The 22,146-nt window shown below is 40.7% G+C and overlaps 1 protein-coding gene across 2 annotated transcripts in view; it reads right to left on the bottom strand.

Annotated features, from left to right (window-relative positions):
- CA10 (carbonic anhydrase 10) overlaps positions 1-22,146 on the bottom strand; it is a 151,468-nt gene that overhangs the window by 15,479 nt on the left and 113,843 nt on the right. For both annotated transcript variants that reach the window (XM_052687990.1, XM_052687991.1), the window contains exon 5: positions 16,236-16,421. In XM_052687990.1, coding sequence (XP_052543950.1) covers positions 16,236-16,421 — 186 coding nt within the window. The remainder of the gene's footprint in view (positions 1-16,235; positions 16,422-22,146) is intronic.

Raw genomic sequence — 22,146 nt, 5'->3', positions numbered from 1 at the left:
AGCCTGTCATCATTCCTGGATTTGTGCAGGATTTTTGACTAAACACTACATTTAAATTGTTTTCTCATTTAAAATACAACAGATGCTCAAGCACCATGATGATGAATTCAGTATAAATGCACAATTTGAGAGATTCAGTTGCATAATAGTGCCCTGAATTTCTGGATAACTCTGTATTTCTTTCACAGCCACTCCAGAAGGCAGCAGAAATTGTTTCCTAAAAGTCAAAGACATGGTGAATTGGAGATCAATGTTTTTTTTATCATTTGACTTGTTACTCCACAGTAGCACGTCAAAAGGATGCATTCGTATTTCAAGCCTAACAGTATGTGATGCCACTATTGCTCTCAGTACACCTTGCCAAAGTACCATGCACAGCTACGTTTTAGTTGAAAGAGTGGGCAGGATGGGCAGGAGAAGAAAAATATCACAGATTGATGGGCAAAACAAAGGTACCCAGCATAAATTAGAAGGGCATGAAATTACACACATCAGCAGTTGTCTATCATAAGAACACATTCTTCTGGGCACCTTGTAAAGGGCTCTGAGAGTTACCACGTGATAAGAGCAGTTCAGTACAGCCACACAACTGCAGATTAGTTTACAAACAAACAGAGAAAGAGGATCATCGCAGAAGCCTTTCCTTTAGCCTAGATTGTGCTGCAGTTGGTGGAAGTTCAAGGATCTAACAGTGGTTTTCTTTGTTAAAGGTATTTTCTGCACTTTCCTGTTTTATATAATCTCTTAAAGCTGCTTCCTTGTATCCACAATGAAAAGTCTCAGCTTTGCACAGACAGCAAAAGAACTTCTCTCCTGTTCGTCTCAAACTTTCTGGTTACAATTTTCAGCACAGGAGTAACCTTTTCCCTAACTCACTGCTAATTGTCACCCAGTCTAGCTAAATACCATTGGCCTCTGCTGCGTAGTTTGTCTTGCCTGTAAAACACAAATGCTTAGATTCAAGAAGTCACCTGAAAAATCATCTAAATGCTAGGAGGTAAAGCTGTGAATATGCCTCGAATTTGCGCTTATCCACAAGTTTTGGAGTTTAATAAGTGAAGGTCAGTAAAAAAACCCCACCAATTGCAGATCCTATAGACACATGTTTGTTGTTGTGTCTGTTTGTGGGCTGTTGGAATAGTGGGATGCAGAGCTAAGCCAACAAAAGGGTGAAGAATGGAAATCAGTTAAGCAGACAACTTCATCGTAACAAAATGAATAGCGCTTTGGCTGGGAATTAGGCTAAAGGCAAATGCACCTGGACGGTGAAACTGTGATGCAATATTGCTAATGTTGAAAGCAGGGCTGCCCACGTTGGAGGTCTGTGGAATGGGAGTTTGTGAGCACAGACTGCTGTGGGTCTCCTGTGTGTGCTTTCAGGTGTAATCTGTCTCATGGTGAGTCTGGAAACTAATCACCAGTAATTCGTCTCTTCACTGGAAGTGATGGTGAGCACAGCAAAACCAGCTCAGATTTGCAACATAAGCCTTTTATATGTCTTTCTTTAAAGCATGGATGAGCGTGAAGCGTCATTAGTACTCAAAACGCGCCTCCTGGTCGGCATGATGGTGGGAAAAGGAGCAGCGATAAAGTCACACTTGTAATTTGTATCAGTAGAATTTCCACATCAGAGGACAGAAGTCAAAGTTTTTTTCCCATTAGAAAACACAGTCTGTATTCATTTACAGGGTAATTTATGTAGCTGAAATGCTGAAAGCACCAGCACGGGAATACCTGAAAGGCCAGACGTATTTTCCCTTAATGAAAGGAAACTGGGGAATTTGCCACACTCCAAAATGCAGAACTCCTGAAGGAATCTTCAGTCTGTTGAACTTTCTACTATTAGAAAAGTTGAATTTGGATGATGATCCAATTAAACGCTCTGAAATTCGTTTTGTCCATGTAGTAAACTAGTTAGTGCTGGCAGATAGCCTGGTCTCAGTCATGTGAAAGCAGCTCCTTGTTCTTGCTGGCAAAGGGCCCGGCTTTCAGAACGTCTGTGACTTCTGTGCAGATCCCACGCACTGTTTGTTTTCTGCTGCTTCCAGTTCCCTCTAGAAGAGCTATAAACCCCTGAAGCACAAACGGAATGGGTTCAACAGCGTCACTTCCACAGGGAAATAATATCTGAATTCAGTTAGGGATTGTGAAAGGTGCAGCTGCTAGGGAATTTGTCTGCCTCAGTGCAGCACTCTTTCCTTCAGTAACCACTTCTCATAAGCGAGCAGGAAAGGCAAAGAGGTGCAGAGGGGGCCACCCCCAACAGCAGCCCCTCCACCCACCAGGGCACTGCTGGAAGGAGGAGTGCCTTCACGAGTGAATCCCAGGTCCTGCTTCTCCATGCAGCAGCAGCAGGGCTGTGCAGTGCTGCACTTGGCTTTGGGTTTGCATCAGCCTCGTGCAAACAGGCAGGCACTAATGCAGAGTTGCAGACGCTGGAGCGCAGTGGCTGGAATGCTCTTGCTCTTTGTTAGAAGCATGGGAAAATATCTTTTAATACCAGCAATATCTCTTGTGGATTTTGTCTTATTTTTACCCCACAATATTATTTTTTTTACTGATTTTACCAGCCGTGGTTTTTTCAGTTCTGATGCCTCACCTGCTGCCTCTTCCTTTATTTCATTTCTTCGCTGTGTTCATTATTCTGTGCCACATCTCTCATATAGCAAAAGAGAACCTTTCTGTTAGTGCACAGATGAAATGGAGCTGAAAATTAGAGCAGATAAAAATCCATCTCTTTGAACTGTAATGTTGGGAACTCCTCAACCATTGTAGGCACCTAATTGAAGATAATGTTGATTCTGTACATTATATTATTACTTGGTCAAGCTTACATCGTTAAGCATGTATTTGATTTCATTGTACCGCGGTAAACAATTTTGTTGTTGTGATTATATGCTGGTTTGTAATGACTGTAGGGGAAGCTGCATTGTGAGTTAAGTGCAGACAGTGCTGTCTGTAGATTTTGAGTTATGGAGCAGCAGTGTGCTTACCCCATTACCTTGCTAAAACCATCAGATTATCTTGCAGCAATGCAAAACAGTGAACCTAAACGTGAGGAATCATAGTATGAATTAATATTTTAACAATACCAATTTGCTGACTGCTGTAAAGAAGGATCTTATATAAAAGTATGGCAGTGGGGACTACATATCCCTAGAATGACACCTAACAAATGATCGATTTCTGATTTTTATAAATGTAACATAAATGCATGTGTTTGGATTTTAACTTTAAGTATATGTTATATTTATGTATATAAATACATATTAAATTTTACTGCATCATAAATTGCGTGCTTCTAATGCTATAGCAAGTTTCAAGACATAGAAAAAAAGGTGCAGGAAAAAGCAAGTTCTGACATGAAAAAGTCCTTGAATTTTGAGCCCAGCTTACAGCCAGAATTCTGTCTCCAGTGGTCCCTGATCTCAGTTAAAGACGTTTCTGAATCCCATTAAAAATAGCTGTTTTCTCAATAAACAGCCTGAGGAGTTTTTCCTGGGACAAAGGTTTTAATAATTAAAATTAATCAGTACTGAAGCACAGGAGATTATTTGATCTTGTTCAAAAATTGACACTTTCCAGAAGGAAAAAGAAAATAATGCTATTTCTCTAATAGATCATTCTGTGCAGAACTGGAAGTCAAGCAGTAGAAATTCACCTCAGAAGAAAGGAGGAAAACTCACTGGGGAAATAGGTTTGCTTGAAATAATTGTGAGCTTGAGCATCAAGGTTGAGATTTTTAGGACATTTCCAGAAAAAAAGCCAAACCTGTAAGACTCTCAGGAGATGTAAAAATGCATTTGTTACTACTTCAGGGCATCACAGCTCTCTGCCACATTACGTGAAGCTGTTGCTGGCTCTCGTGCTCCAGTCCAAATTTCAATTTGTCTATTTTTCATCCTGTAATTTCTACAGAAACTGTTTTATCAAGTCAGTCTGTATTTCTGCACAGAACTGAAAATGTCTCCATTCATTAGAGTTAAATTTTGCCTCGGTAGCCTCTGCCACCTTTGGTTACTGCCAACAGAAGAAAAACTACAATCAGAAGGATGCTAGTTTGAGCATGGCCTGTAGTGCCAGGATCCCTTATAAGCCACGCTCCCTGTAAATGCAGCATGTGCTACTCAAGCCCACAACACGCTCCTCGCCCGTACTCAGACCCAGACATGCTGCCTTTTTGTAAACACAAGCATATCCCCTGCCCTTCTCTGTCCTATTTCTACCTGTCACTTAAAATATGTCATTCTTCTAATGTTAGCTCTGCTATCCAGCTGTGTTATTCCTCACTGTGCATTTCCCAGAGAAGCAAAACAGTCCATAAATATATGTTAGTTTTCTTTCGCAGTGGTGTTAAAAGGTTAGTGAGTATATGCCTTAAAACAGACTGCTGTTTTTTCAGGGGCCGATCACAGTGGGAAAGGGCAGCACTGCTGCTCTGCTGTCAGCATCACTGAGGATGTCACAGGTTGCTCATGCAAGTGTTTCTGAAAGCACAGGTGTATGAGTTCAAGATGCTCCGGCAGGTCACTGTATTGCACATCTTTATGCTGCCAAACTGTCCCTGCATTCCGTTTTTTTACTCTGATGTACATAATTGTATATAACGCCACATTAACCATGGTTTTTAAATATTATTCTCTAGCTTTGTATCGTGTGAGCAGAACAACATTAAGGTGCAATCTAAGTGTATAGGATGGTGCTGCAATTCAGCAGAAATGATGCTGCAGCTGTAAAAAAAAAAAAAAAGCTGAATTTTCTTGACCTGTTTGATCTCTCTTTGTGGCAAGATAAAAAGAGATCAGATTTGATGAGAAAGTGGAGAGCAAGGTAAAATAAGACTACAGGCAAACCAACTACTGGGTGTACAACCAACCTCTCTGTTCCCATTTCTGAGCCTCAGAGCACATGATAGTCTGTGCTATTTCATCAAAGTTAATTCTCCATTTTCTGAAGATTTGCAATGTCCGTTTGCTGTTTGCATTAAATAAGAAGTAAACAAAACCAACACAAAACAGCAGCACAGGACCTGCCTTTATCACAGAATTCACATTTTCAATGTGAATTTAAATTACAAGGAAAGACTATCTTTCTTTCGCTGTTGTTACCACAGATCAGTTTGTTTTGTAGAAACTGTGATGGTTTCTCTTCCCATAGAGATGACTGCTGTAAACAGTGCATGCAAACGAAATACCTGCACATTTAGGAAAAGTTGATTTGTTTCATTAGCAGCAATGGGACAAAACAGCTCTTCAGTTACCAATCTGCTGATCAGAATCAATCAACATCTTAGAGTTTGAACTCTGTCAAAAAAATCAGATGGTTCAATAAATGGAGACTTTGCTTTCAAATAGTAACTATGCATTTGGAAATATTGCAAAAGATATTTACCATATCAGCATTCCTTCATCTTTGAAGATGCATCTTGGTAAATTATTCTCACTGCTTCAGTGCCTTTTAACACTGTAATGCTTATAACCCTACTGCAATTCAAAAGAGTGCTATGACTTAGCTTGGCATGCTCACTACGGGACAGACTTCAGTGTTTGGCAGTGTTTCTGTTTCAGGTAGGCAGAATATTGTGTGTATCTGATGGGAAATTCATGCTATTATCCATTAATACATTTGCATGCTATCGTTTGCACAGTGTGTAGTGCACTGGGGTGATTGATTTTTGCTACAGAAATAGGAATGACAAGATCTGCCCATTCAAGATACCAAATTTTGAGAAATCAGGTAGGCAACATCTCTGGGACTTTGAACACACCACAGAATGTTGTGCTTTGGTCCTCACTGTGCCACAGCCTGTTGTCATGACTGCAGTTGACTCAGCCTCTGTCTCTGCCCAGCCATTTGTAAAATCTGCGAAATAATTATGCTGCAAGGTAATTGATAGTTAATGGGGAGCATGTTAATGACTGTAAAGCATTTGACAAAAAGCATTATAAGGGCTATCATTACTGCCTGTTGTGAGCAGCTATCAGCATTTCAGAATACCTACAGGGAACGTGAAGTGACCACTTCTAGACATGACGTGTCTGAGTTAGATTTCTGGTGCGGCCTCATCTCTAAACAAAGCAGTGAACTAAAAGGAAATGGTCTCTTCCAGCTCTTCATTTTTATTTTCGTCTTCACAAACATTAAAGGACAGACTTAAAGCTGATGTAAGAAGACACAACTCAGAAATTTTGTTGGTTTTCTGGCCTTTTCCCACTTACAAATGTTTTAAACCATGTAGGTCTTTCAATTTAATCATGGCCGTTCACTCTGAGATACGAGCTGCCATTTTTAGAGCACGAAACACAGAACACTGTGTAGCAACACAGAGGTAAAATCGAGCTGCTTCGTGCTGCCCCGACGTGGTTTGATGACCACGTGCAAAATGGTGCTGAGTTTACTGATCACGTGAAAGATGCATGGGGTCAAAAAACTGATCAGTTCTTCTGTGCTAGCAAAGAAGTCTGTTTCATTTTAAACAAAGGAATTGGTCTGAATAGTGTAGCATGTTTTCCTCTTCTGGCTTATTCAGAGCAAATAAATGTGAAGTTCACGTATGCGCTGACATGCTCATAGTCCCTTTTTTAATGGGTCTGTTAATGTATATGAAGAGCTGTGGGAACAGACCCCAGAGTTGTTGTCTAGAAGCTCAGAATTCTAACACAAGATTCCCAACTTTCTTTGCCATATTTGTTTCTAATGATCAATATACCTGAAATGTAAGCCTGTATTTTCAAATAGGCCATTGGAAAAAGTTTTTAATTTTTTTTTTACTCTGCTATTTTTCCTTTCATCATTTGTCTGGGTTTCTAAAAGACAATCCTATGAGAATGAAACAGACATCCATTAGGATCTGGGAGAATAAATGTGATTATTTTTTTTTTTAATTACCCCAGGGAACAACTCTGCCAGTTAGGATGGAGAACAGTTCCTCTATTGCACCTTTTGTAACTGAGAAACAGCACTCTAAGGCTCTAAGCTACAAATCAAGCAGTGAAAATCCTCTTGACTGAACACACCCTTGGGCTTCACGCAGAATAAGGCCTTGCAGTAATCAGAAGCTGGGATTTTTTTTTGCTGAAAAAGGGTTTTGCTGGAAAATGCTTACATGTCAAAACCAAAGTACCTTGTGCAGGGAACTTGATTTCAAAGAACTTCTGCTGAAAAACAAACAGAGGCTGTTGGATATCTGCCTGATTTCCTGCCAGCACGTCTGTTGATTTAGTCAAGACTCTGGACACCCAATGTTTCCTCACCTAGCTTACCTTACAGCAATTTGTTGGTTTTCCTTTGGTTTTCCTCTCCTCAGCAAGACAATAAATGCGCATAAAGGATTGTTTGTAGATAGAGGCAGATTGTCAAAGGGGCAATCTGGGTACCTACGGCTTGGGAGCTTTCAGATTCCTGTAGAGAACTCTGCCTTAAACCAGAACTGTTAGGGTTGGGCTGTGATTTGCAGAGCTGGAAGCACATAGAAATATTCTTGTCTACTGCCTCTCTTCCAGCTCTACCATGCCTGAAGCAGAAAGCCAGCATGGTCAGGGATGAATTGTACTGTTCAAAACCACAGCAGTGCCTTTCTTCCCAGCTTGCCCATTAGCCCACCTCACTGGAAATAGCTTGCTGTGACCACCGCTCTGAAGTTAAAGATGGAACAATATGTGCCAAAATCTGACTTAACTGGAACACTTTTGGTGCAGTAATTTGTATTTCAGGTAAAATTCAGGTCCCTGCAGGTCTATGCTACTGTTGCTGTTTAGAAGCAATTCACAAGCCTCAAAGCAACAAAGAGATTTCACAACAGGCAGAATTACAATTATAGCTCTGCCTGCCTCTTTGGTTATTTGCTTATGTGTTTGAAGAATTGGTGTGTCCTGATAGGGAAAGTGTGTTATAGAGAGTTCTAAGTCTCACCCGTGATGGGTACTTCTGCAAATACTCAATGTATTTTAATTATGCTTTTATTGGTAGCATATTTTTATGATATTTTATTGACCTTTCCCTGTTTTTTATGTGAAGAGAGAAAGAGATGAACGCTAACCTCAAACCACTTGACAGCTTGTACTTGGAGTACACTTGGTTCTAAGATGCCTTTTATCCTTTTCTGAATCATGATTCCCTATTTCAGACAAGGCAGCAATTCATCTTGTATGTATATTACTATAAGCTTTTTTTGTTCTCTCAGAAAAGAAGAAAAGGATTGGGGTTTGCTTCTTGCTTCTTCTGGAGAATCTTAGAACCAGATTTGAAATCCATGCTGCTCTGCTGCTTTAGTCTAGTGAAAAAGTGCTGCATTGATGTTTTGATGGAAAACTTTCTACACAACTTTGTCAGAGCATTTCAGGCTTGTGAGATAGGTAGGAAAAAAAGCATCAGGTGAAAACTGGGTGGCCAAACTCCCATAGCCATGGATACTGTAATATTAAGTCCTGAATGAATGTGAAAAACGATGGCCTGTAAAGACTATACCCACATGCTTTGCTCTGCTTTGCTTTGGGTGTAGGCTTCAGTGTAACTGCTGGGTTGGTGACAGCATACAAGGTGACAGAGAAGCCCTCGAGTGCTTTGTGATTACTTTGTTGGAGGACTCAAGGAACCAGGATAGAAATCAATAAAGAGAAAAGGACAAAACAATCACATAACAAAACACACCCCACGTATGGCATTCACACTGAATTTGCCTTCAGAATGTAAATTCACAGATCTGTTTTTGATCTGTAGGAATTATGCAATGCATTTGAAGGAATATTACAGCAGTTGCTGATCAGTCCTGTACTGAAGGTCAAGTAGAACGACTGCGTTATTGACTGATTCTGCTGTTAGCAGAATTTCCTGGGAGTGACACGTTCATATGTTGATAAGAAATGGTAAATAAAAGCTGATATGATAGATGGACAGCAGTGGATCTTCCTAGCTAAGATCCAGAACTCTCTTTGGTAAAACTTCCAGAGTAGTAACTTTGTATATGGTGCTTTTCTAACCTGTCTGTGGCAGTGTCACTTAGGGAGTGTTTTTGTGGCAGAATGGAGAAAAGGACAAACCTACTGGAAAGCAACTTTCTCATTCTGTTCACTTCTGATGAGTTTGAATCCAGTGAGTCTTGGCAGATGTGTGAAGTGATTTCCAGTAGTTTATCCAGAGATAAGGTGCAGGCAGGTAAAGGTGAGATATTAAAAGATAAGCAGAAAGAAAATGGACCTTAAAGAAATGTTTTAACCTTGTGAATTCTTTTTCTCTGAAGAGTTAATGCTGATGTGCCTGCTATCGTGTGCTGTTTTAAAGATAGGCACGCCTGAGAAGCTGACCTAATTGTAATAATTCCAGAACATGCTTGTAAAACAGTAACAGTGTGAGTTCACTTCTCTTCATTGTTTGTAAAACATGCAAATCCATTATCTGTCACAATTTTGTGATAGGAAAGAATGTTTAAAAGTATTTCCTTCTCAGTCCTTATTGAAATTGTTGACAAACTAGCTGGTTAAAATGAAATACCTTAAAGTTAAAGTGTTTTGACTTTCTTGGAGGCACTGTATGCTTGTGTGCTTTTAATTAAGGAGAGGTCTACAGTGGTGGTGGAAGGTCAAAGCGGTATGCTAAATGAAAACTGCAGCTCTCCAACCTCACAGTGCTCCCTGAATCCCTGAACATGTAATAAAAAGTCCACTAGCATTGACGTGATTTAGTTGTCATTTTACTACAGTACTGAAACACCTCTTAATGATTCTTAAGAAACTATTAAACATAAGGTAAGGGACAAAGACTTAACAAAGGAGGAGCTGAAGCTATGGAAATAAACTGAAGGTTAGAGAGTAAATGGTAAGGCTTCACAACTGTGTTAGATAACAAGAATTGTTATCAGGGAGGAGCAAAACGTCAGGCTGCTCCCTGGAGAAAGACTCCTGGGCTAATTCAGCCCCTGGAGGATGTGCTCCCTGCCCCACTCATGTCCTCAGTGCCAGTGATCAGAGAGTCTGGATGAAATGTGGGAAAGATGGGATATGAGCCAGCAATTCCTGCCTGCCACAAGAAGGGCTGCCCAGCAAGCCTGGAGTGTGCAGGAATGGGGTCACCGTGCTGTTTGAAGTTCTTCCATTTGCTCAGCGTAACCCCAACATTACTGCAGCCAGATTCCAAAGTGAATCCTGGCTCTGGAGTCTACAGAGGCCATTCTTAATCTCTCTGGCCCTAAGAAGGGCCAGAACTGGGTATGATTCAAGACAGCATAACCAAGCTATGGCCGCGAGTGCCCAGCACATAACATGCAAGTGCCTGAGAAATTCCGTTGGGTTTGGTGATGGAACTTGGAGGTTTTTGTGTTGTCTGTTGTTTAACTTTGGATTCCTCAGTTGATGGTCCGTTTGCCAGTATTTATCCTCCAGCAGAGAAAGCATCACTTGAAAGAGACTGAGCTAAAAGGTTTTGCTTTTTTTTTTTTCCTATCTGAGATCAATAATCATTATATAAATACATTATACAAATAGCAAGTGGTACAATCTAGACAAAACTCCATGGCTTTCATGATAGTTTTGTCTAGGAATATGATAGCAGTAATCACTCCCTATTTTTTGTTCCTTTTGTAAATTGTGAAGATGATAAAACTTCATATAAGCTTGCTTTTTATTTTCTTCTGTGGTTGTCCAGGAACGTGGCTGCAGGAACTTTTGAGTACGGAATTAGTTTGATTCCTCCTTTCTCTGGAATGTTACAATAAATACATTTGTGGAAAAAGTTAAAATTTATGAGAAGTGTAATGGAAAACTCATTCCCAAGTAACATAAAACCCATTGCAGAACAAATGTAGTTTTTTGGCTGCAGGGGTAAATTGCTCTTTAATTAAAGAAGAATCATCCAATATCAAGTAGAGCCATCCCAAGCAAATTATAATCATTTGGAATAAGGCAAAATGAAAGCTTCATAAGTGACACCAGAGGTTTAGAGGGCTGAATGTTTTACTGTCCCAGTGGTTTAAAAGAGCAAATCCTACAGCTGCTACTCTAAGCAGAAAAACTCCACCTTATTGCTTTATGATACTGGATTTTAGAATTGAGGCACCAAGGGGATTTAGATTATAGTTTGTGACAGACTGTGCTCTCAGTACACTGACACTCTTTTCCTCTTCCCCCTCCCCCTAGAAATGAGAACAGTTGGTATCTGAAATCTAAACATGTGCAAAAATATATTTATTACTGAAGGGGATCTGTTTCTCTCCATATCTAAGAAATTCAGCATTTACTATTCCAAGCAGCAGATACTTTGTTGTGTTGCTACATGAACACAAACTGACATTTTCATAGAGCTTGTAGTTTGCTCAGGCAGTTCTTGCAATTCTGTTAAGATTCTGTAAGGTTCAGAAAAGCAGGTTTCAAAGGAGAAAAGTTTTCTGGCAAGGAACACCCACATACATGTAGAGGATGAAAAATAAATAATGATACTTCACTGCATGTTTAGAAGAACAAACGATGGTTAATTATTGTGTGCTACTTCACGCAGCGCTTCTGGAACAATATAATCTGTAGCTGACAGGAAAATATACAGTGAACTGAAGTACATCCTTTTGTCTTCCCTTTCCATTTGCACCACACTGTCACCTACTGTTTTATTCCTGGGTTCAGGTACTGTAAATGCCTTAGCATTTAGTCAACAACTCTTCTGCTTTTGCTTAGCAACTTGCTTTATCAGCTCATTTTTCTTTGGGATGTATTTTGGGAATATTTAAAAACATTTCTGATGAATTTCACTTCACCGAATAGCAGTGGTTTCCAACATGCCTTCCTGCAAGCCCTGCTGTCTGGTTATCTCCCCTGGTGGGCCACACTCAAAGTCATGGTGGGTCCAGATGCAGGGGCAGGAGCTGTGTCACCACATAGCATTAAGAGGAGATGCACTGGGCTCTGCTCCTACATCACATCTCTTAAAATGCCAACTTCCCTGCGCTGTCAGATGAGAGTGGAATAGAATTTGCAATGGGTAATTCTTAAACTGGCACACCATGGTCAGGTGGTCAGTTTGTGCTGATACATTGCTCACTGCTATTTTTTTTATATTAATCTGCAATAAAACCCACCTAACAGGAAATACAACATTTGATTTTGGTTTAGAAAAACACAGTAGTCAATTCTAATAAGCGTGGCTTTTAAACTCTAACTCTGCTTTTGTGTGTATGAGCATCTTGTAACATTTCTGGTGAAGCCCACCTGTAGTCTTTGGGGTGGACAGAGGTGCATTCCTGCTCCTGACGTGGTGCTCATCTCCCACTGATGTGAATTCCCCACGTGAACAGTCTCCTTATGCTGCAGTAATGACAATACCTCCACCTCTTCCTGATTTATATTCTATTCCTCTAGCAGTTTAATTCATTATCCTATTGACTTTCTCCTCTGAAGCTGAACATTAATCTGAAGGTTATAGAGATTTTACTAAACCACCCTTCCATTAGACATGTGTTCCCTCATCTGGTACTGCCCTCAGAGGCTTATTTTTCAACATTAATCAGCACAGGAATACAGTAAACTTATCTTCTGGCTGCAACACTTAAAAATGACCCGTATCGTTTCCAATAAAATTTCCAAAATACAGACGAGCTGTGGCAATGGGCATCACCTGCTGCCTTTCCTGAGGAAGGAGTGTGTGCTGCCCTGTATTTTGCTGAACAGCCTTGGGAGAATCTCACATCCTCACATCAGTGAGGATCCTACAGGGAACAAAAAGCAAACAGAAGTCCAGGCTTGGATGGAGGGCAGTAAATTTTGCACAGGGAAATGTGTGGGGAAAGCATGTCTTTGTGCAGAATGCAGAAGAGGAGGCAGAGGCCTGAGCCATGTCGCAGAAAGGCATGGCTAACATTCACCTTTGGAAGAAGTTAGGGCCTCACCCAATAAAAGGAGATGTGGCTGGTTTGCAGCTTGGAACAAGCAGTATGTTTAGGGTCAGCCCGTGCCTAGGCTTCCTCTGACCTGCTGATGGATTTGCTTTGTTTCACCAGCATCACTGAAGTCGTAATTCACATATGGTTGTATCAGAACTATTCCAGGAAAGTTTTTCTGCTTGGTATAAGAATACCAACAGAAGCATTTTGGGAGAGGTTATTCAGACCTACACAGGCAAATCAGAGGTGTGCAGAAGGCCTCCATGACAATATCACTTCTTTTGATTTAGCAGTTGAGATCGTTCTAATTCTGCAGAAGACTGGATTAAATGATTTCAGCTGGCCTGATGTTTCTCACAGGCTGTTTCTCTGTCAGTCCTGCTTCTAAAAATATCAGAAGTTGGATTTGCAGCACTGATCTCTCTGATAAATAATCCTTCACTATCATTCAAAGGTCCCTACTCATGTACAATTTGCCTGATTTCACATAGAAAATGAAGTAGTAGAAGGCTGGTGTTTCAGAATTTCTGGTCTCCTTCCCCCACCTCTGTTTTCTTATATTTTGCTTCAATTTTTTATTAGCTTTTGCAGCAGAAAAAAACAAATCTTGGTTTCAAACTTTCTGTGTAGATGCAATATATGTTCACTTATCCAGATACTTCGTGGCTATCATTTTATTTCTCATGTAGGAGGTGAAGTCATTTTGTGCTTATAATGTCTGTCATAGGTTTTCAGAAGATGACTTGGTGGGCAGAAAAGAATAAATCTTTGCTTTATATGTGCAAATCTATTTTCTGCACTGTGGAGTCTTGTTTGAAAAGTGCATAGCATGAACAATGAAGCTCCTTGACTTTCTTCCTCTATGTAGATAAGACCACTGCACTGCACAGCCTCGAGGTAGTTGGAGTAAAGCTTAAAGGGTCCAGTTTTCTTCATGACTCTTGTAGGTTCAGTTACCTTTATTTTATTTTGTATTTTAACAAGGTAGACAGAGCTCAAACAGCAGCACTATTCTGCTGTATTCTCTGTTTCTTCCTTTCTGAGGGAAGATGGCCTCATTAATGATACAGACACTTGTGCTAGAAGCAGTTTTGCATGGAGACATCAGGCAGTGGACGTGAATGATTGGTGTCTTGGTTGTGCTCTTCGCTTGAGCCAAGATTTTCTTTGCATTGCTACTCTATAGTAGGATGCTCACACAAAGAGTGCAGAATTGAATGCTCTCAAGAATGTATCTGAGGCACAAACAAATGCTCAATTTATTTTTTTAAACATTCCAAAGCCTTTCATTTTTTTCTGTATTAGCAGTGTTAAACGTATTGATGATAATCTGATGCTCATTTTTAAAGTCCTTACATTGAAACTATTCGGGCCTTGGTTCAGTTATTCTGTCTGTTGAAGTGATCATCAGGGGCTAAAAGCTACCCAGATCTCTCTTGACAGACTTTAACACCTGAAGCCTGGAAATTACAAGCCTCTCAGTATCGCTCAAACCATGGGACATTTTGAAACAAATTGCCAGTTCTGGATGTTTTTCATTCCGTGGTGCCACGGAATCCTTCCTATACTGTGGATCCAGCGATGCACCACTGGCTGACTGACTCTGGTTTCCACTTAGCTAGATTTTCTGCTTTTATTAATAGAGAACTGAGGTCAGTGCTAGCAAATAATACCTAAGCTTGACAAAATGTATTACTGCAATAATTGAGAAATAATAGGAAGGTGATGGCCTTGATCTAGGGACTCCAGAGGCAACACAGAGGGTAGAGGAAGCTATTCACACTATTTCACTGTTGATGCTGGGAAACGAGGTTAGAAAGCTGACTTTTCTGCTTAACCAATAAATGGAAATGAGCGCCGCCTGGAAGAGATTTGGGGCGTTTAAACTAGGGCTCTGGTTGGCAAGTGGGACAGCTCAGCTGTGCAGCATCTAAGGTACGTCTGACTGATTTCATGGAAGGCCATGCAGGGAACTGCCATGGTGCAAACAGGCAATCGGGCACTCAGCGATGGTGGGCAGCTGGGCCAGCAGCATCTGTAGCTCTCCCAGCTGAGCAGCTGCTTTGCTACCCTGCTCTCCTCCAAGAAACCATTGCTAGCTCCACTTTGAGGTGTCACTGCATCATTTGGCATTTTGAAGTGGACCTTCTTTAAGTTATTCAGTGTTATTTCAAGCATAACAGGACGGTGGCTCAGGTACAGCTGCTGCGTGTCGATTGTTTCAAGAATAGAAATGTATTGAAGCCAAAGGAATGTTAGGTCAATATTAACCTGGCTGCAGGAAGGCAGGCTGAAGTTGATAAACTGTCATGTTTAGTCTCTACATTAGAAGGTTAAGGTCTTCCAATCCAATGCCAGCTGCACTTATTGCTGCGCTTTGAAACTTCTATTTTTGAAGTCCCAGAGCCTAGGTAAGTACTAGCACCAAGCATAGCACAAAAATGCTCTACATGTTTACTTTTTGTTATAGTCTATGAGCGATTAATTTCTCATTTGTCTATTCCTTTGAAAACATCTGAAACAATCCTGATATGTTGTATGGAGTGCAGCGGTGTGTTTCAGCTGGACACTTCTTTCTTGTTCAGTCAAACTGCTTTCATTTGGGTATCTCTCCCCTATAAATAAGATTAGCTAAGCGAATACCCAAGTTACTACAAAGCACCCAACTTTAGGCTCTTAAAGGAGTCATACATTTTATGCCCACTTATCACAGAATTTAAACAAGGCAGCCAGAAGTCAGTTGTGTAAAACATGAGTAATTTCATGAAAAAGCTCCTGCTGGTTATGTTACATGTCTGTGAAGCTTTTCAAAGTAACTAATTGCCATCAGTTAAAACATTATTTGACAGTCCTACAGTTAATGTCCTGCTCTTAAATAACCGCTGCTGCACAACACCAAAGAAAATAACACTCATTAATTGTCTGATCACCAGAATCTATGATAGATATTACAGATGGTAATTCACTCTTCCCTAATGAAGAAAAAATTATTCGTTTTGATCTTCCAAAAGAAAGGTAATAGGACACTTACAGAGTGTCTTAAAAAATAACCCCAATGGTTATTCTGAAGCATTGCCTTATTTGTTAAGTGGAGGAGAGATGCTGGCAGTTAAAGGATCCACAAGGCTACTTGACTGCTTTGTAAGCAGTGCATTTGTGAGTACAGGGTGTCCACGAGTGCAGTTAAACAATTTCTTTTTAAATAGGACTCACACATGTAGCCATGCATGGGCCGGGAATAAAAAGTAACACAAAAGCTGACTTCCACTCTGGATTAAGGGAAGCAATTTTTTTGTTGCAAATACCTTCAGGTGGAAATGAAAAGTGTAGCATTCCATGCTGCTTCATTTGTCACTGGAATATGTTGACGTACCTCCCCAGAGAACGCCTGTCCGTTGAGAAGGTGCTCTGATCCCTGGCTGTCCTCACTTCCGAAGTGTAACCGGATTTCCTCCAGGCGGTGGCTGTAAGTCATCGGCCCTCCGGAGATGTTCACCAAGTGCTCCTTATCTAATCGTAGAGAAACGTGTCTCCCTGTGTTGTACATTGTCCCGCTGACCTAAACAGAACAGGGGATGAAAAGTGTTCCCTTCAATATCATTTGTAATTCCTTGAGACCAATTACACACAATGCAGGTGTTTGCATCCTACACGTCTTCATTTAAATTTGGCACTGTATCTCATTATTACTGTGATGGAACACGTGACCTGAGGACATGCTTCAGGTGTGTGAATTTTAACTGTACATTAAAATATTTCTGTAAATCCATATGGAGCTGTTCTATCCAGGGGCGCACGGTTAGCACAATGAGTGAGACTATTATACTTCTGAATAAGTAGGCTTCTAGAACATTTCTCATCCAAAATCTGAGTAGTGACTTCATTACTAAATTTGTCCACTGAAAATGGGGACATTTCTGCTGGCTTAAATACACTTGAACAAATCTGAAATTTAATTCATTTTTTTCTTCTTTCGATATTCATAACAGTTATCTAAAAGTAAAGGTGCTGCAAAAGCAGGGAGATAATTATTCATAAAGCAGGGAGCCTTGCTCATTCTGATGCTGCAGGTCAAGCCATTCACTGTCCTCTGCTGCAAGGCTCTTTCTTCTGGGTATTCTACAGTTGCCAGAAGTTTTGGTCACAGTGGTACAAAATGAATTATGGTTTGGTGAGTATCTCCAGTTCCTCCTACACCTCAAGTAGCTGTAATGATCTTTGAGATTCAGCTTCATTTTTAAAAAGACTGAATGGTACACTTCATTGAAAACTGATTTATGGTTTCTGTAATGAAAAAGAAAACAATTGTAGAAATCTTTTTGTTCGACAGAATATAATTTAGTCCCATTTACCCCTGTCACAGGAGAAGTTCCTACAGCAAGAGGTTCCTTAACTTACACGTCATCGAAAAGTGCAATACGGCAGCTTGAGTTAAAGTAGAAGAGTGATTGATTTTAGAATGCTCTGCGTGGATGCAAATGCTACAGTTGAATGGCATTCATTTACGTTAAGAAGAGGAAGGATAGCAATAATATGCTTTGTTGCACTTCAATTTAAAATTAAAGACATGCCTATTATGTATTATATCCTATACATCAGTGCTATAGTAATTAACATTGCCGCAGTGTCGTTTTATCTGTAATAGTAATTACAGAATTTAAATGACCTGTTTTGTTGCACAGTATGTTGTAAAAAAATTACAGCGCAGAGTGCGATGCAGCCGCACGAATGAGACGAAACAGGTTCTGAGTGCCGTGGTTATTTTAAACTTTGATATACGCCGTTTCTGTTTTGTTTATTCCAATTCAAAATAAACAGTTTCAAATGGTTTTAGAAAAGCAGTAAACACAAATATTCCCATTCATCTCCAGTAAAACACCATGATTTCATTTGTAACTGCTCCTTAGTTTTCTGCTTGACTTTGCATACCTAATAATTAAATACCAAGTTTAGCTTAACAAGTGAAAGGTCAGGTTATTGAATGCAGTTTCAGTACACTGCGAACGGATGAGATGGAATTGCTAACAATGCTAAGAAATGCAGTTGAAAAACAAATAGGGGGAAATGGTTGAAAGCCTCCTATTCACATCTGAAAGCTCACGCTTCACTGAGCACCCCGTTAAATTTAGCAACAGTGCAGAATATTCCGAATCCATTTTCTTACTTAAATTGCCACCAATCTCAAATTAGGTTCCCATTATTTTCTCTCTTTAGGTAAAAGTGACCCAAATAACCTCTAATATGAATGAAATAACTCTCTGTACAGCAGAGAGGGGAAGTGATAAGAGACAAATTCAAGAGCAGGAGTAACATTTGTCTTTCTCGTTTTCTCTTTCATAAAGACGCAGAGCTTGTAATGAGATTGCATTGTCCATTTTGAAACAGGATTTCCCTACGTTACCGCAGGTAAAAAATACCAGTAATGAGCTGAAGTATCCGACATGCCTCATTTCCCACCTGCAGGGAGAGCTGAACACCTAAGTGAAACCACAAGAACCTCCCGCACAGGCACACGAGCTCATCACCAGGAAGGACAAAATTCAAGATGTTCAATATAAAAAATGCACGGCCGTGTCTTTTTTCCAGCATTTTTAGGCTCAGCTGGGGCACTGATTCTCCTGTTCTGAGTGTGTGCATGTGGGAAGAGTCACATACTGCAACCCAGATCCCAGGCAAATGGCCCCTGATGTCTCTGCCCCATTGCTTCTGTACCATCGAGGCTTTTAATGGCATTTCTATTAAGGGCATTTGATCACTACAAGAGCAAAAGTGTCTGACGTTTGCCATTTACTCAGATTACATATGAATGAAAGATGAAAATGCTAAAGAACTTTATCTTTAATTTCTGGAGACCTTCTGACTTGCCATGTTTGTACAATAAGACTGCGGCTGATCATGGCAAGTTTCACGGGACTGCTGTCTGAAATTGTTGCAGTGCGGGATTGTCTGCTTTATATACAAACTGAACATCTCATGACCTTTAAAAGCGTGCTTTTCAAGTACAACCACTTTCAGTTACAGGGCACAGTGCAGTCACCTCCTGCTTGTGAACTCAGTCTGGAAATGCGTTACACTCAGTAGGAAAGCAGTGTGCAGGAAATAGGAGAAGTCTGTCTGGCATTGTTGGCATTGTTGCCAGCAGAAAACTTCCTGTTGTGTTTTCTCCATGTACACTTCTCACTGCGACTGGAGAAAAAGGAGATTCTGATCCTGTTCATTATGTGAAGTTTCTGACCAGAGAGGGACTTTCTGTATTTTATGTTACTGAGCCTTTAAAGCGATGGTGCAGCATCACTTTAGAGCATGGAAGTCGCTTGGTTTTGTGGACAGTGAAGTTGAGTGGGGTTTTGTAGGGGTGTCGTCTGTCTGCTGTGTGCCCTGCTGCAGAACAGGTGGTAGGAGGGCTCCCGGGGGAAGGACTTGGCTCTGCCCGGTCTGGGCAGCAGCATCTACTAGTGCTGAGCACAGTGTGGTCTGTGGAAGAAGAGTCACGGGGAGTGCTTCAAAGGGGGGATGTGGAAAGGGCAACGCCAAGCTCAGCTAAGAGTTGTGTAACTGTCACCTTAAAGTGTCAGATTTCCCTTTGGTGCCACGTCCTTCGCAGTCATGGCCTCCTGGTGCTCTATTACTAAGTAACATTTTTGTTCTGTGTTTCACTTTGACTTAAATGCATGCACAGTTTTATTTAAACAAGGTTAGGTAAAGATGAAAACAGCGAACCAGGCTGGGGAAAAAAAGCGCTAATTGCCCCTCTTGTGTTTTTGAAAACAACCAATGTTCACATTTATCTCACGTGCTACAATAAAGGCTGCGCTAAAGAAATTTATTAAAGCATCCTTAAAAATCTGCCTGGGAAAACAGCTACATCCAACATTTTCAGAGTTAGCGATGCCACCGCACTCAGTTGACCCAGTTTTCCTCAAACACTGAGAAATGTTTCTGAACGGGTAGTTTTACCTATGGCAAAATCCCCAAGTAGAACAGAGAATGTTGATGGGCTTCAACCTTAATTGTGGAATATTTCAACTTTGGTAGACTTTAATTAAATTATTAACATATTCCTGATGTGTTATTTTCCATTTAATCTCATTCATTTTAATTCTTGCTTCACAGAGCTTTGTGCACATAATTCCCCAGCAGCATTATTCTCTCTTTATCTTGATGCAAGGCAGCCACACAGGCACACTAATTTATGCACTGCTGCATTTCTAAGTGAGATCTGGGTGCTCGTGTATCTGGGTGGAACTTGCTGGCCCTACAATCAAGTCCAAGTTCTGCTGCTTGGTTGTAGAATACAAGATCAGCAGAAGTGCATAACTAACAACTGTGAATTCTTTGGCCATGTTTATCTTGAAACATCATAGATTTTTATGACCATGAGAAAAAAAAAGTAGCAGAAATAACTTTTCCTGATGTTGCTCTTTAACCCTGCAGTTATGGAAGCATTTCATCATGTCCTTGTTAACCCCGTGTCTTGCTCACTTACTCTTTTCTTCTGAAACCGGCCCTGAACTAAATATTTTTCAGAACTTTCATGTTCTACATCACTACATTATAGTCTATGATAAAACTGCCTTCAAAAGGCTGTGCAGGACAAGCCTCAGAAAATGAAGCTTGTTCTGAGGTACAGCTGTGCCAGTAACACAAGCAGGGATTACAAGAAGAAAGGTGAGGGAGCTGAGCTGGACTCCGTGCCCTTCATCCCATGCTCTGCTGCTGGCTCATTGTCACCGTTTTCCAGCAGCTTTCTGCTTCCCAAGGGCCTTCACAAATGGTGAAACAGTCTCTCAGCATTTTGGATTTATTCAGGTAACAGTGGCCTGAAGATCAGTTCCAAAAATATTTTTTCACTCGTATCAGTACCTGTCAGCAGAGCAGCACCGAATGTAAGGAAGCAGGAAAATCAATTGTGTATGGCTGCCTGCTGTGGTGTCCTTGGATCTTATCTGGGGTTTTAGCTGTTTCTTTCTTTGGGATGAAAATAGATACAGTCCAAAGAAAGCCCAGCACTGTGTAGGGAAGCAAATCACTAAGAATTGAAGGGTGTTTGAAGATGTTGTAATGCCTTGGTTTTACATCCTCCAATAGCCACACTTCTGTCATCCACCGCATGGCTCTCAGATCCTCCCCTTGAAGTCTTATGTTCTTGCAGCTCTGCAGGCTCCAGGGGCAGTGGGCTCTCTGCCCCACTAACAGCACCTGAGCTGTTAACAGCACTTGTTTTGTCACTGCCTCTGCTTTCTGCCATTCCCTATCAACACTGCAAGAGCAGTAGATGTCCCAGTGACTGCAGACCAGATTCTATGGGCAGCAGCCATCAGTTTTCTGCCCATCCATGGAAACATGAAAGCACCAATACAAAGATTGAAGTAGCATCTGTCATCTAAGGGTCTCAAAGAGCTTCACTAAAGCAAAAACAAATGTGCAACTGTCTTCAGGCTGACCAGGATATGCAAGCATTAACACCAGAGTGTTTGGCTTTCTTCAGACTTACGCAGGGTTGTCCCATTCCCATACAACGCCTCGTGCTGCAGCTCAGGTCACATGAGCCTGAGCTTTTAAGTACAGTAGCAACCAAATAATGTTTTTCTGAGTACTCCAAGCAAAGTCCTTTCTTTTAGTGGTTTTGTTGTTGTTGTTCATAGTATCTTGACCAGACCCTGTTCAGCAATACGAAGTATTGTTCTCATTGATTTGCAATGACTGTGTTGTGGGACGTCCCTTGTATCTCTCTGGTACAAAACAGACTTTTTAAACAGGTTGTCTTTTTTTCTCTCTTTCTTTCTTTTTTTCCCCTCTTATGGAGCACTCAAGCACACTTGGGAAGCCTTCGTACGTTTGAATATTTATTCTTCATAATACTTTTTGCTTGCCTTCTCTTTAAACTCTACTTATGCAGCCTTGTGTAAGGAAACCATCGAAACACTGTGAGCATAGCAACATCTGCAAAATTATGTTTGCAGTAAACAACTTGCTTCTTGACCTTTTAAATCATCATCTTCTATAGATTTGCATAAAAACATCTCGCCATAGATATGTATTCGAAGTACTTCATGCTGTGTAATTTAGATTGCAGCTGTTTCTTGCAGCCTTTCCCTGCTGCCAGCAGAGAGCACTGTTGACCCATCCCACATGGCCATCACCTCTGCCACGGGGATTTCCACAGCCAGGCAGAAAACTAAAACGAAAATAATTTGTCAGTTGGGTTTGGTTTGTGACACAGCCTTATTCTGTGTCGTTAGGTTCAGAAAGTGTGGTTTGAGCAGTGGGACAGAAGTGAAGGA

Source organism: Tympanuchus pallidicinctus, unplaced genomic scaffold, assembly GCF_026119805.1.
Source record: "Tympanuchus pallidicinctus isolate F22 unplaced genomic scaffold, pur_lepc_1.0 scaffold23, whole genome shotgun sequence".
Lineage (NCBI taxonomy): Eukaryota > Metazoa > Chordata > Aves > Galliformes > Phasianidae > Tympanuchus > Tympanuchus pallidicinctus.
Note: the sequence above shows the minus strand (reverse complement) of the source record. Positions and strands in the feature narration are given on the sequence as shown.